General features: G+C 38.8%; 1 protein-coding gene across 1 annotated transcript in view; it reads right to left on the minus strand.

The window, feature by feature from the left end:
- si (sucrase-isomaltase (alpha-glucosidase)) overlaps positions 1 to 14,486 on the minus strand; it is a 173,275-nt gene that overhangs the window by 80,840 nt on the left and 77,949 nt on the right. Inside the window, exons 20-23 of the mRNA XM_041804892.1 lie at positions 11,882 to 11,938; positions 3,090 to 3,214; positions 1,597 to 1,685; positions 1,385 to 1,434 (exon numbers count right to left, since the gene is read on the minus strand). Of these exons, the coding sequence (XP_041660826.1) occupies positions 1,385 to 1,434; positions 1,597 to 1,685; positions 3,090 to 3,214; positions 11,882 to 11,938 (321 nt within the window). The remainder of the gene's footprint in view (positions 1 to 1,384; positions 1,435 to 1,596; positions 1,686 to 3,089; positions 3,215 to 11,881; positions 11,939 to 14,486) is intronic.

Consider the following 14,486-nt stretch of genomic DNA (forward strand, 5'->3'; position numbering starts at 1 on the left):
TAGTTTATTTAATGTTTCTTATCTGTGCTTAAAAAACTAACTTAAACTGAAATTAAGGACAAAATATTCTCAGTTTCAGTCTTCCACACCGGCATTCTGAGAGGCATATATGCCTAAAGATTATAAAACGGTCTGATTTGATTGAATGAAGACTTCCCTCAGTTCATTTTTGGACTTGTGTTCAAACTTCTAATTTGAAAAAATAAAGAGAAATATTAGAAGTAGCCTGTTTGAAAGTGTTGTTGAAAATAATGTCATGTTCACTTTTTTTTCCCCCTTTTAAATCTTGTCCCTGTCAAGTATTCCAAATTTCTAAAAGAAGAAATAAAACTAACACTCAAACTAATAGAAACTAAAATAAAACAAAGCATTTTCTTTTTTTTTATAAAAACTAAACTGAAGTAAGTAACCAGCAGCAAAACGAATAAAATAAAAACTGAATTTAAAACAAAAAGTAAAAACTATTAAAAAAATTAAAAAGCAATGAATATTTTAAAACCATTATAATCTCGGTCCCTAAGGAAAAAGATTGGGAACCACTGACCTAAAGTCAATGCAAGAATTGGATAACGGACAGTTGGATGCATTTACATAATGTTTGGGTCAATAATGCTGGTTTTTTTGTGGAAAAAGCAAAGGAATTGTTTACTTCTATTACTATTTTTAAGTACTGTAAAAAAAATCATAAAAGACCTTGGAATATAATGAATTAATAAATTAGTTTCAATGATAATAAAATTGAATATTTTAAGAAAAGTAGGGTTCCTTTTAATTTGCTATCTCAATATATGAGGAATTGATAATACATTGCATGTGGGGGTCCCTAGAAGAGGCTTTTGTACTATTTGGCAATCCTCATCACAAAGTTTAGGAAGCCCTAGTCATAGGAAGTAAGTACGCACAGATTTGTACGCACTGCCCTCATTAATGGATGGCCATAAATTCTTACTATTGTTGGCACATTTGCTAGCTTGCTGTTTTAAACACACTGAAAATTAGATGAAGTCCATAACAGTGCTCAACAGTCACAGCTTCTTACACTGACTGTTGTCAGATAGACTGGTAAAGCAACTAGCTTATCAACTCCCAGAGCTCTTGTCCATCAGTCAAACAGCTGTTTCTATAGATTTCCTGTCACCACTGCAATGCTAGCGTGCAGAAAAAAACATCATCAGCATGTTTTAAACATGCGAGGCGATCCTGAGCACTGTGAACATGGAGTACTTGATCTAACAAAGCTTCCTGTGCACCACGGATCAATCATGCTTGGAGCTCTGGACTGGAAAAGTCTGAACTCTCCCGTGGTTTTGAACTTGAATTTGGATCAGAAGAAATATGTGGGCTGGATTGAAAAGATGGCGGGGGTTCTTGGAAGAAAACTTACATAAACAGCTGAGAACTGGTAGTGGATGTGGTTGCCAGTTTTAACTGTGTCTGTGAAAAGAAAAAGAGCAGATGTGACCTTCACATGTTAGTGTGTAAGCTGAGAAACAGTGTCACAGTGTCATGCTTATTAGAAAAAAACTCATAACGAGGCGCAATAATAATATGAAGAACATACTGTCACATATGTCAGTATGTTTGCAAACACAATACCTCTAGAATCTCCGTCATCCCAGAATAGCTCGCCCGCCGCCTGGTCCTTGTCATCAAGAGCAACAATAAGACCCATGGGTCGACGGCGACTGCAGACACGTAAACACAAAAGAACAAACACCATATGCACATGTTAGCAACACCCAATGAATCAAGCTAAGTGCTAAGTGTTTTAACCTTTTATCAATTTTAGAAATCAATTATGGTCAACAGAATTTTGCTTTTTCGCAAGAAAAAATTACAAAAAAATCCCTTTTAATGTCAAAGCAATAACAGGTTTCTACAAAGTATTATCAATTAAATAGAAATTTGTAATGTAAAATAAGCGGCTGCATAAATATTCACCCCGTTTAAAGTGACTGACCTAATTCAACAGAGGTCCAGCCAACTGGTGCTAAGAGTCTCAAAATTGGTGAAATGGGATCACCTGAGTGCAGTGAATGTGTCTCAAGTGATTGTAGTATAAAGACACCTGTGTCTGGAAGGTCAGGTCACTGGTTGATCAGTATTCCTGGTTACCATTACACCATGAAGACAAAAGAACACTCCAAGCAACTCAGAGAAAAGGTTATTTAAAGTACAAGTCATGGGGATGGACAAAAAAATCCAGGGCATGGAACTAACCCTAACCCTAACCCCTAGTCAAATCTAGGGATGCCCAAATTTTTGGGCCTGGTATATCGGCAGATATCAAAATTTCTGCCGATATTTACATCCGACATTTTGCCTGTGTATGTCAGCATACATCTACTGTAAACTTTGTCCATATATACTAATAAATTAGTGGAGTTGTAGGCTGAACCAACAAACTTATGCAGATTGAGGTCTTTTTCTTTATTTATCCTCATGCTTTAAACTTTAAAGTGTCTTTTTAAAGACTACAGTTTGTTTCCTCGGTCATTCTCAAACCTTAAAGTGTGTCTAAATGGACTGAAATTTCTTGTCCGAAAAGCACCGTCAGAATGTGCAAGCCTGAGTGAGACCGACCCGCCCAGACTTAGAGCTGTGATTGTAGCCAAAGGAGACTCTATTAAATACTGACTCGATGGAGTGAATATTAATGCTGTTACTTATACTGTTACTAAAAGCCAACTTATATCGACCATGATTGGTTGATGAAATCAATGAAAGGGTAGAACATCCAAGGCAACCATGTCTGTGAGTGCATTATGAAAAAAGTGCTTCTCAGCTGGTCTATACTCAGACTCCTTAATGAGAAATCTCAACCTAAATATCCAAAATATCTTCACCCACTCAGATGTATTTGCAGTTGGATAGAATGGAAGAAAGGTTTGATGAAACAATGAGAAAGGACAAAAGTAACATGTTTATCCACTTAGAACATCCATGCATTGTAAAATATTTGTCCACATTTCATTTTTGTTTCCCGTCATACTTTCATGACTCGTGAGCTACATCACATATCATTGCTGCATTTGATAAGATCATTGAACATTATTCCAGCTCAAAGATGTGTGTTCATGTGTTTGTACCTGTAGGTGGTGGTGACATCGGGCTCCTGTGTGGGGAGGATGGCTCCTCCTCTGATGTGTAGGCCAAGCTTGTCAGCAGGAAGATACATGTTAACATGCTTTTTGCGGTGTTCCAGCCGTTCCATCTGATGGGGAAAGAGCAGAATCTATTAGTTCTCCTGCGTGATGCACTGTGGGAAATACAATCCCCCTCGTTGCTTGTTTTAAGGTTATGACAGTAGATAGTCTAAAGAGGAAATGCTGGGGAGAAAGCTTGACCATCTTTTGACTGTTTAACTGCAAGGCTTTTAACAGAAACTAGTAGAAGAGCACATGTTACCTTGGTTTTATCTCTCTTCATTGGCTCACAGTCTCCCCACTCTCCATAAGGAGAATGACAAACCTTTACTTTACTGAAAAAGACTTACAAAAATTTGTTTGAAATATATGGAAATCTTACATAGCAAGTTTAACCTCTGCACAACAATTCCTCTAGTAGGTGTATTTTCTGTTATTGAGGGGTGGAGATGGACAAAGAATCTAAAAAGGGTCAGCAGATAAACTCAGTTGTAAGCTAAATTCCTCCAATTCCAGCGTCTATTCAAATCCTTTCTGTTTTTGGCAAATGTTGAGAAGAATATGCATGGTTTTAGTAATGCAGGGTTCCTTTTTGGTGCAAGATAAGTCTTTTTAATCATTTAGATGTTGTTCACAATGTTGTAGCATGTCTTTAAATAAGATTTAAAGCCAGATGCCTTAAAAACAAAAACTATTCTGACTTATTTTAAACTGTCGATTTTACCCATGGTCATTTGGGAGATTAATGCAGAAATCAAAGTTAAATTTATAAAATCCTTCAAAGTAAAAAGTAAAAGTTGGCATCAAACAATTATTGGGTTTTAATATTGGTATTAGTATTATATATTTATTTGTGACACCTTTAAAAAACTTTCCAGCTCAATTTTGCCACTTTTCATTAATTTTGCATCCATGTTTGTCCCTTTTTGCTCATTTTTGACACTTTACACCAATTAAGCCACATTTCAACCTGCTTTAATTACTTCTTCCAACCAATTGCTGCCACTGTAAATCAATTTCTGCCACTTTTCAATCCCATTTTACCACCTTTTCTGCCAATTTCTTCCAATTTTAAGACATTTTGTCACTTTTAAACATTTTCACCACTTCTTTGCCAATATTTGCTACTTCTAATCTACTTCTTTCCACCCATCGCAGTTTCTGTTGACCCATTTTTGCCAATATACTTCTTTTAACTACTTTTTATTGCTTATTTTATCCAGATTTCACCATTTGTGTTGCCCATTTCCACAGGTTTAACCCATTTCTGACACTTTTGCAGAAATTTTGAACCCATTTCTGCTCATTTCTAATCCCATTTCATCCCCTTAAAGCCACTTTTAATCCCATATTGCCACTAAAAACCCTTTTTATCACTTTTCATGAGAGTTTTTTCAACTTCAACCCATTTCTTTCATTTTTGTTTTTATGAAAAGGGATCTACATTTTTGAGAAGGATATAAACTACAGGACATATGGATAAAAAATACTTGTTGCTTTGAAAAGAGTGGCTATTATAGAAGTAAAATGGTTATTTTAGCTTAATTTTAGAATGGACCATGATTTTGCTGACTCTTAGGGCCCCTCATTTGTCTGCGCCCTGGAAAGCTCCCCCCTTTCCGCCCCTTATGGATGGCCTTCTCTACACATGGCTATTCTTAAATGTGCCTGGCTGTGTTCAACCACCTCCAGAGATGTTTTTTTTATCCCCATCTTTTATTGGTCTGAGTGTTTTTAATTTCTTATGTCCAGTTGTTATTTGTAAACTGGCCTCACATTTTATTCAGCTTTAATCAGTTTTATTTTCTCTCTGGACTGCACTAAACATTTTGTTTTTGTTAAATGTGTTTGTAAATGAATATTGATTGGATTAGTCCTATAAAATTTTAATTAATATTAAAATGATTCTCTTTAAAGTAACCTGTCAGCAGTAGTACTGCTGTATTCATTGCTTAAAATGATTTAATTCTTCTATGGTAAACTTTTTGTACCAAAGCAACAAGCCAGATTTCTCAAATATACTTGACAATAAAACCCAACTCTGATAAATATTCATGTCAAACAATACAAATATTACATGGTAAGAATTTAAAACTATATAAAGTCTTAAAGAGTCTTAATTTTACCAGTGGAAGGTCTTACATTTTAGAAGGCACATGGCCTAAGGCACGTCTTTGTCCAATCTTCATTTTCTAGCTGAATATTTTTGGTCTAAGCAAATATTTGCATGGTTGAGTGAAGAACAAACTGGTCAAAAATATGGTTTAAAATGAGCAACTAGGCACACTCTTTCCAGCATAGCCTCCATGAGTCTGATAACTTTCCTATGATGAGCCTGTAACAAAAACTGATTATCTTAACTCTTAGTTTAGGCTTGATTGCAGTTAAATCTGTTTTCTTATGACCTGGCTGGAATGGAGACTCAAACCAGCCTCAAAATAAAATGAACAAGACAGAACACATACCAATATTTTCTTTAACAGTTGGAATATTTCCATTCATAATATAGCCCATAACTTAAATATTCTATTTCTTGATTTTCACACTATACCTCATAAAGCCGCTTGTTAAAATAAAGTGGCTGGTAAAAAATGTCAGTGGCTGGTGTGTTTGAATCCACCAGCTTAAGAAGCAAGTAGGTGACACAGGTAATATCCCTACTGTGCATTGAAGTATGTTACGTAAACTAGATTGCTTCCTTGGTTAAAGTAATGGTGCTAATTTGGTTAGACTGAGAAGGGGGTTTTCCATTATGTGCTAGCGTCAAGCAAATAGACTAAGATGACTCATGTCTGAGAAAACGCCCCCTGCTGGAGAGTCAAACACCAGCCACCACTGCAGTTCACTTTTAGTGAATCATAGCTAGGAGCAAAAATGTCTTCAGGATATTTTGTGAATAAAACCAAGCTGAAAGAGGTTGCAGAGAAACTACGTTTCGTAATTCTGGTGCAGAGACCCTTTGTGAAAGGGAAATATTGTGTTCAGAATAAAAATACTCCATGTTCCTGAGGCTTTCGAACACTATTTGTAAATGCACCAACTAAAGTGTTGTGATTGTGACTGTCATTTCAAACGCACAACCGAAGTGTTATCTTTCAGACTAATCAACAGTCGAACGGGCTGTTTTGCAAAGCAGCACTTATTTAAGATGAGAAAACACATTTCTCTTTTTCTCTCTCAGTCTCTGAGCTCATTTTTCAGAGGCCCCTGATGGAGCTCGGTTAATTTCAGACCCCCTGAGGACCGACTCCTCTGACCAGCCTCAAACAATTTAAAAACTCTCTCTTCATCTCCTTCTACCTACTTCTGTCTCTGCGTCCTGTTTCTCTCTCTCTTGTGGTGCTCTAATTTTTTCATTCCATTTTCTTCCTCTCCCATGGAGGTGTCTGTGTGAAACTGTGTGCATGCACCATTTTTATACAGTACAGCAGAGTATGGGCGAGCTTGTGGGCTGGAGTTAGTGGAGCGTCTACAAGTAATTTCAGATCTTATCACGCCCTCATTGTCTGCCTATGGAGGTCTTCTCCAGCCTTGTCCTTTCTTCTTCTCCTCATTCCTGCTGCCTGATCCTCCCATCTATCCAATCCTCCACATACATCTCCCCTACTTTCTTTTCCCCATCTTCTCTCTCTGTTTTTAATGGGCTGTGTCTAAAATCTCACACTGTTCACTACATAGTGCACTTCATAGGGAGTAAGCCATTTGTTGTGCTGTCCAAATCCTGAATAAGTATCGTTTTACTCCATTGAGAGCACTCGATGGATCCCACAACCTGTTGTTGAAAGTAGAGTACCACTGATGGTCAATGTCCAAATTATAAAGGATGCTGCAGAGATGATGAAGTATTATTTCTGAAAAAGTACATATCATATATTGTGTTACCTAGAGGATATTTTACAACAATCCTTCAATATAAACTCAAAATCATTTTACTTGGACCTACTTCCTGTGTAGTGCTGGAGTTGTTTAACTCAATAAGACAGCACATAGCTCATTTAGGTGGCACATATTCATGTGATTTACAAGGATGACGCCAAACAAAGTCTATCTCTGGGAGAGTTTAGAGCTACTGGACACTATGCAGATTCTGCAGGATTCTGAGTTAAGCCCGTCTCAGACTGGCGGCTGTGTTTTGCTGCTTACATTTGCCGGTGTGGCTTTCACGCTTGTTGCTGCACGTTAGCCGCATCTCCCCGCTGTCAAAACTCTGTCATTCTTCATACCTTTTACCTCAATAAACTCCCCTACAAACGACTTCATTCAGTGGATGGTGGAAGTGTGACGGCAGAAGTGCCCTCATATAGTGTTTATCTTTCCTCTTCTACCAGTTTGGAGACAGAAAGCTTCACTAACAGTAGATCTTTAGAGAACTATTTTATTAAACAGGCGCATTTAAGCTTGTGGCCTTCCTCGGGTTATCAAGAAACACATTGTAAACATATTCTACCCATGCTGATGTTCATAATGTATGTGCTACAACAAGATAAATATGGCTCTCCATTAATCATTTTCCTGTCTATTATGGCCTGGTGTGCGGAAAACAATATGCAAGACCTCTAATCTCTAAATTCTACATGCCTGAACCGCAGGTATCAGGCACATGACACCCACCGCTCATTCAGGCAGTCTGAAACCCTGACTTGTTAACATGCAAACAAACTTAAAATCCAAGCGTGTCACACTCCCAGTCTAAAACGAGCATTATTCACCATTGCAGGTAATAAAGAAACCAATACAAAGGGAACTGCAGATAGCTGAGCCGCATGAACATTGATGCAGTGTCCGGAACAAGGAATGGCCTTGGCCGACAGTGAGAGCACCATTTCACTTCACCATAGTGGTGTTCATGCTCGGGGTGTCCGGGCTAATCAGTAGCAGCAGTGTAGGATAACCCACCAATGAGAGATGGACTATACTGAACAATCCACAGTGGAAACTTTTGTCTCTCTTCAGGACTACTCCAAAGAAATCACAACAATTGGATTTGTTTATATTAGATACTGTTTTAGCAGAGGTTACAGTTGAGATCATCAGTTTATGAGAACTATTATGGGACAATTGGAACTCAATTTTCATTTGTAATGCAGAGTTTTAACATGGTGTTTAGTTAACAGAGCACTGATTAGTTATGTGTTTGGATGATTTGTTGGTGTTTTTAGTGTTATGGTAGCAGCTAATGTGCTAACCGGCTAACTTAGAGTTAAGGGTGCTAATGTGAAGCTAAGTGTTTATGTGTTAAACATAGCGGCACATCGAGTAGTGGTTCTCAACATAGGGGTCGGAACCCCCTTGGGGGCCCAAGGGGGGGTCGCCATAGGCTTTCCAAAAAACAACGAAAATGTTTCAATAATTTCAAATTGTTTATTTTACTCATTTTAAGAAAAATATATGCTTAAAATTAGTTAAATATAAAATAAATGACCATTGGTTATCCAGGCTGTAGTAACAGGGTAACAATTTCTCTGGTGTACCATCAGGCTCAGTTTCTACTGTCTCGGTCTTGGGTCAGCTTTGGAAATTAAAATGTGCATCCAGTCCTGCATGAAGCAGTATCATAGTGAGTTTGTGTTTGTATGTTTGGTGCTGTTTAAATGCAGGTTATTGCTCACATTTGGCTGTCTAAAGTAAATGACTGCTAGCTGTCGTAAAGGGCAAAGTCAAAAGCCAAACTAGTGCCAAATGAAGGGCTGTTTGGGAGCCAAACAACCAGCCAGGCTGAGTTGAGCCAAATTATCTGAACCTTTTAAAAAGAGAGAATTTTCTCGTCACAATGAACAAGACTGTACAGTCATCAGCTGAAAAAACCACAGGTAAGTTTAGAGTTTAATGAGCTAAATCAAGGCAAAATTGTATTTAACTGAACTGGACGGGTTTGTGGAAACAGACCAGACACAAGTGTTGTGTGACACCTCTCATCCTGGCTATTTATAGGACTTTTGCACTTTCAAACCTTGGCATAGTCCTGAAAAGCCCAAACAAGGCCTTTTAGTAACATTTCTCCATGCAGAAGTCATTACTTGCCCCTTAGGTTGACTACTCCACTGCTGCATGATGTCATCTCCAAAGAAGCTATTGCTATTAGCTATTTAGTTATTGTGGTAATGAGTTCACTCTGTACATAATGACTTCTTAATTTTGACACAAGTTCCCTTCATAGTGCACTATAGACAGCTGTTTCTGTATAGGAAGTAGGCAGGGAATGATTCTGTGACTCAGGACAACCATTGACTGTCCTTTCCCACTTTCTCTTCCTTCATTTCCTCTTTTTTTCTCTCCTTCATCCCACTTTTTCTCCATCACTTCCTCCCTCCGTGACTTGTTTTTCATGGTCATTTTCACTACATCAATACATCCCCCCCACATCCTTCCATCCTCCTACCCAGAAAATCACTGGGGACCAACCGGGACAAGGGGCCGACGGCAAGACAGCCAATCTAATCGTTCATCTGATCAGTGGGCGCTTTACATCACCAGTGTGACGCCCAAATAAGGTCCCAGAGGAGCTCAACACCTCTTTTATCTCTCTGTCAGGGAGATAGTCTCTCTTCTCTCTTCCCTGTCCCCTCTTTCACTCTATCTTTGTCCTCACTCTCGCTCTGTCTTATCGCTCTCGTCTCTCAGACTCAAACAAAGAACTCCAGGCGAAGACTTTCATGTGATACATGTGCTCCTTTATGTGTGGGTCTGTGGTGTATGTGTTAATTCCCCTGATGTAACAGGACTCTTTTAAGCCTGTTTGTGATATTTCTAGTGCTTACAGGGAGCACTGATGTTACTAATCAATTAGATACACCTGTACAATCAGCATAATCAAACACAATAACGCTGCAATTAATCCTGTTTGGCTTATTTGTCGCCCTACTTTCCCTTTTTAATGCATCAAGCTTTTCACTTACACTTCTGAAGACTGTGTCAGACATGTTGAATCAACTCTCCAGTATTTTTCATGCTTTGTGAATTCGATTACATGACATTAAAAGGTGTTTTAATTCATAATCTGGCTCCTTAATGCATGCAGAAAAAGAAACACCCACAGTGTTCTGTCTAATAAAAACACATCTCAGCATCCTCATGTCAGATTATAAGAAAATATTTCATAGCAAACATAGAGTACAATATTATTATCACAGCAGGATTTGATGTTTCCAACTAGCATACGCTCCATATTCTGTCAAATGTATTTGTTTGTCACTATTGTAATATGCAAACATACACTTGAATTTCATCATTTTACAAAATATTAGTGATGCACGACATCTCTGATATCAGTATCAGCTCCAGAAGTGTATTACTTTTAAATTATTTCCCTGTTTTGTCTGGAATATCATTGCTTCCTCTGAGATAATCACCCCAAAATTGCAGCAGAAGCCCTCATGCAGTTTCTTCTTTTTTTACTTGCTTCCTGTTTTATTTCATAGTTTGTTTCCCTTGTGTTTGATTTTTTCTGTTGCTGTTCCTGCCCCTGTGTTTCCCCTCCACTTTGATTGTACTCATTAGGGTTCACCTGTGTCTTGTTTGTCACTCCTGTGTCTAATCACTCCCACTCTATTTAGTTTCTGTGTTTCTCTGAGTCCTTGTTAGGTCGGTAGATGTCTTCTGTCCCTCACAATCCCCATGCCCTCCTGTGATTTTTGGTCTGTGAACTATTTGTTTTCTTGTGAGTATTTTTGTTGCAATTTTTGCCCTTTTTTTGTTTTGATATTTTAGTTGTGCCTTTGCACTTGTGTCCACTTTTTTGTTTTGTGTTTTCCTTTTTTCTGTCCCACTCTGTCATTGTAGTGTTGTTGATCTAAGCACACAGAAAATTTGCCCGTAGCAAAGTGCGTGCTAAGTAAACTCAGTCGGTGGGCAAGTTAGTGCCAGCATATGATTACGGCAAATCTTTGGTGGAAACGGTGCGAAGGAGAAGCTAACGTTGGTGCAAATACTGAGAAAATCTTGTTGCCTTCAGCATGCCGCAAAAATTCTATGTGGATCTGCCCCTCACTGTTTTTTATCAGCTGAATTTATCAGAAATGATTCCACTGCCTTAGCAGACTGTTTGACTGAGCATCAGCACAGCTCCTGCTACAGGTTCTTGTGATACTGTGATCTTACTGGCCTCCCTGCATGCACACTTAAACCTCTGCAAATGATCAACAATACAGCAACACGTCTGGTCTTCCACCAACCAAAGAGAACTCGAGCAACTCCACTGATCACCTCTCGTCACCTGCTTCACTTTGACTCAAATTCAAGACCCTACTCGTTGGTCTTGTCTCTAGACTCAGCTAGCTAAGACTCATTCTACCACTGGAGACAACGGAGGAGAAGAGTCTAGCTAAGACTCATTCTACCACTGGAGACAACAGAGGAGAAGAATCTAGCTAAGACTCATTCTACCACTGGAGACAACAGAGGAGAACAGTCTAGCTAAGACTCATTCTACCACTGGAGACAACGGAGGAGAAGAGTCTAGCTAAGACTCATTCTACAACTGGAGACAACAGAGGAGAAGAGTCTAGCTAAGACTCATTCTACCACTGGAGACAACAGAGGAGAAGAGTCTAGCTAAGACTCATTCTACAACTGGAGACAACAGAGGAGAAGAGTCTAGCTAAGACTCATTCTACCACTGGAGACAACAGAGGAGAATAGTCTAGCTAAGACTCATTCTACCACTGGAGACAACAGAGGAGAAGAGTCTAGCTAAGACTCATTCTACAACTGGAGACAACAGAGAAGAAGAGTCTTACCGTTTCATAGTCGTACCACACAGCATCTGGGATGTATGCCCACACGTTGACTGCCCCCTGCAAAGAACAAGAAAAATGTAAAACAAGTGATGTACTTATAGACTTAAACAACTATTGAAATGATTTGTTTTCCACTTCATATTCAGATCTTATGCCTCTGTTTGGTTCAACACAAATTTTTCAAAAAGTTGGAATGCTATGTAAATCAGAACACAATGAATACCAAATCTCATTAACCTATATTTTATCAACAATAGAACAGAAACAACATGTAAGATGATAAAACTGAAACATTTTACCCTTTCATGGAAAAAATATTAGCTCAGCTGAATTTGAATGACAGTAATACATCTCAAAAAAGTTGGAACAGAGAAACAAAATGCTGGAAAAGTCAATTGGTACTAATGAAAGACAGAGGAGCATTTTGCAACCAATTAGGTCAACTGGCAAAAGTACAGTAAGATGACTTGGTATAAAAGGAGCATTTTAGGGAGGCAGAGTCTCTCAGAAGTAAAGATGGGCAGAGGTTCACCAAACTGTGTGCTGACTTGGCCTGCCTGCAGTCCAGACCTTTCACCAACAGAAAACATTTGGAGCGACATAAAAGTAAAAAAAAAAAATAATAAATCAGCAAAAGGCCCAGGACTGTTGAGCAGCTAGAACCCAACATCAGACAATAATGGGACAACATTACTCTCCTAAAACTCCAGCAGCTAAATCTCACTTCCCAGATGTTTAGAGACTGTCGTCAAAAGAAGAAAGGATGCTACACAATGGTAAACATGGCCCTGTCCCAACTTTTTTGAGATGTGTTGCTGCCATAAAATTCAGAATGAGCTAAATTTTTTTATGAAATGGTCAAAAGAGTTTCAAAACTTCATACTGTGTTTTTGTTCTATTGTGAATAAAATCTGGGTTTATGAGATCTGACAATGAATGCAAAAATTTTTTTTCTTTACATTTTAGAAAGTGCCCCAGCTTTTTTGGTGCAGTTGTTGTGGCATGGACATCAAAATGTCTAAGTTTTGTGCAATTTCAGGGTTTTAAACAGAATAAAAAATGTGAAAGAAGGTTTTGGATCGACCGCAGAGGAAGCATGGGTAGGAGATAATGCTTTCCAAATATGAGTAACTTTATAATAAAGAAGATAAAAAGTTTCCATCAAGCTGGGTTATTTTTTAAAAAAAGCCTATCATCTGATACAAAGTTCCCACAAAGCCCTTGTGACATTTCAGTCTACAGCGCTCTGATGCAACAGATGATGGAAAAAGACAGCATCAAGCGACGACTGATATGTGACAACCTTTGATGGCTTAAGGTGGAGGACAGACAGGAGCAATCAATAGAAGAGCGCCGAGTCTTTGATATCGTTGTCACTTCCCTGCTCTTTCTGACAAGGCCGAGCAGAGGGAGGGGGAGGAAGATAAACAGAGAGGACATAGCCGAAGAAAAGAGCAAACCGCAGGTCCTTCTCAAACCAGACCCAGTGGTGAAATACACTATGTCATCTGTGTAGGCCATGGCTGTCTGTCAGAGACACTGATGGCAAAGACATCTCACTCCCTGTCTTTCTCTCTCCCTCTCTCTCTGCAGCAGCTTGTCCTATTTTGTGGCCCTCTGGGTCCTGGTATAAGGAGCAAGAATGAAGGGTGACAAGAAAGCAAGGGAATAAACAGGTTAGAGAAAGAGAGGGTGATAATCCATCTATCAATTACACTTATCCTGCTCTGGGTCCTGGTGTTAGGGGCAAGAATGAAGAGTGGCAGGAAAACACATTCAAGAGAAGAGGAGGGGGGCGATCTAACGTTACAAATACATCCACTGATTGCTTCATTATATAGACTTGCTAAACTGCTTCGTAATGCAAATATCTAAAGAGCCAATCACAGACCAGTATGCATTTAGGCATGGAGACATAGTCAAGAACAGTGCTTGTCAATGGGTGGGTCATGGAGCTCTTTCCAGTGAGTCGCAATTAAATACTCGGAAAACAACAGCAGCTAGAGATGTAGCAAAAATGTCTACAATGTACGGAAGCCCCAAGTGGCAACACATTCATAATACGTCATTGCTCTGTGAAGTTCACACAAGTTATTTTCTCAAGATTTCAACCTCTGAATCTCCTTTTTGCAGAATAAAAAAGCTGGTTTTTCAAAGATAAAGACACAGTTCCTTAAGAAATTACCAGAACTTCTATACTGTACTGGGAAAAGGGAATAAAAATAAAATGTATGCATGCATGCCCTGTGTCCTTACATATGCAAGCAGAAATCCCATGCATAGCATGCTCACTGTCCACAATGGATCTGTTAAATATTCAATCTTCTGCCCGATGAATTTCACTTTCTCCTCGAGAAAAAAATGACACCTGATGCTTGAATGTTGAAAGCAGAACAGACGCATGGCACTTTGTGTTTGTATTTGCCCGACAGCTTTGAGCCAAATAGATTTGTCGCCATGTTGGCAGAGTCAGAGCACAGTACATTCCAAGCCATTTCTGTTTGACTTGTTTTGTCTCTTCTGGACTTTTTGACTTGCAAGGCTTGTAAAACATCAATCCTGTGGTGTACAGTCAAGCTCTAAACATCCTTTTGTCAGGCTTGAA

Source organism: Cheilinus undulatus, linkage group 2 (assembly GCF_018320785.1).
Source record: "Cheilinus undulatus linkage group 2, ASM1832078v1, whole genome shotgun sequence".
Lineage (NCBI taxonomy): Eukaryota > Metazoa > Chordata > Actinopteri > Labriformes > Labridae > Cheilinus > Cheilinus undulatus.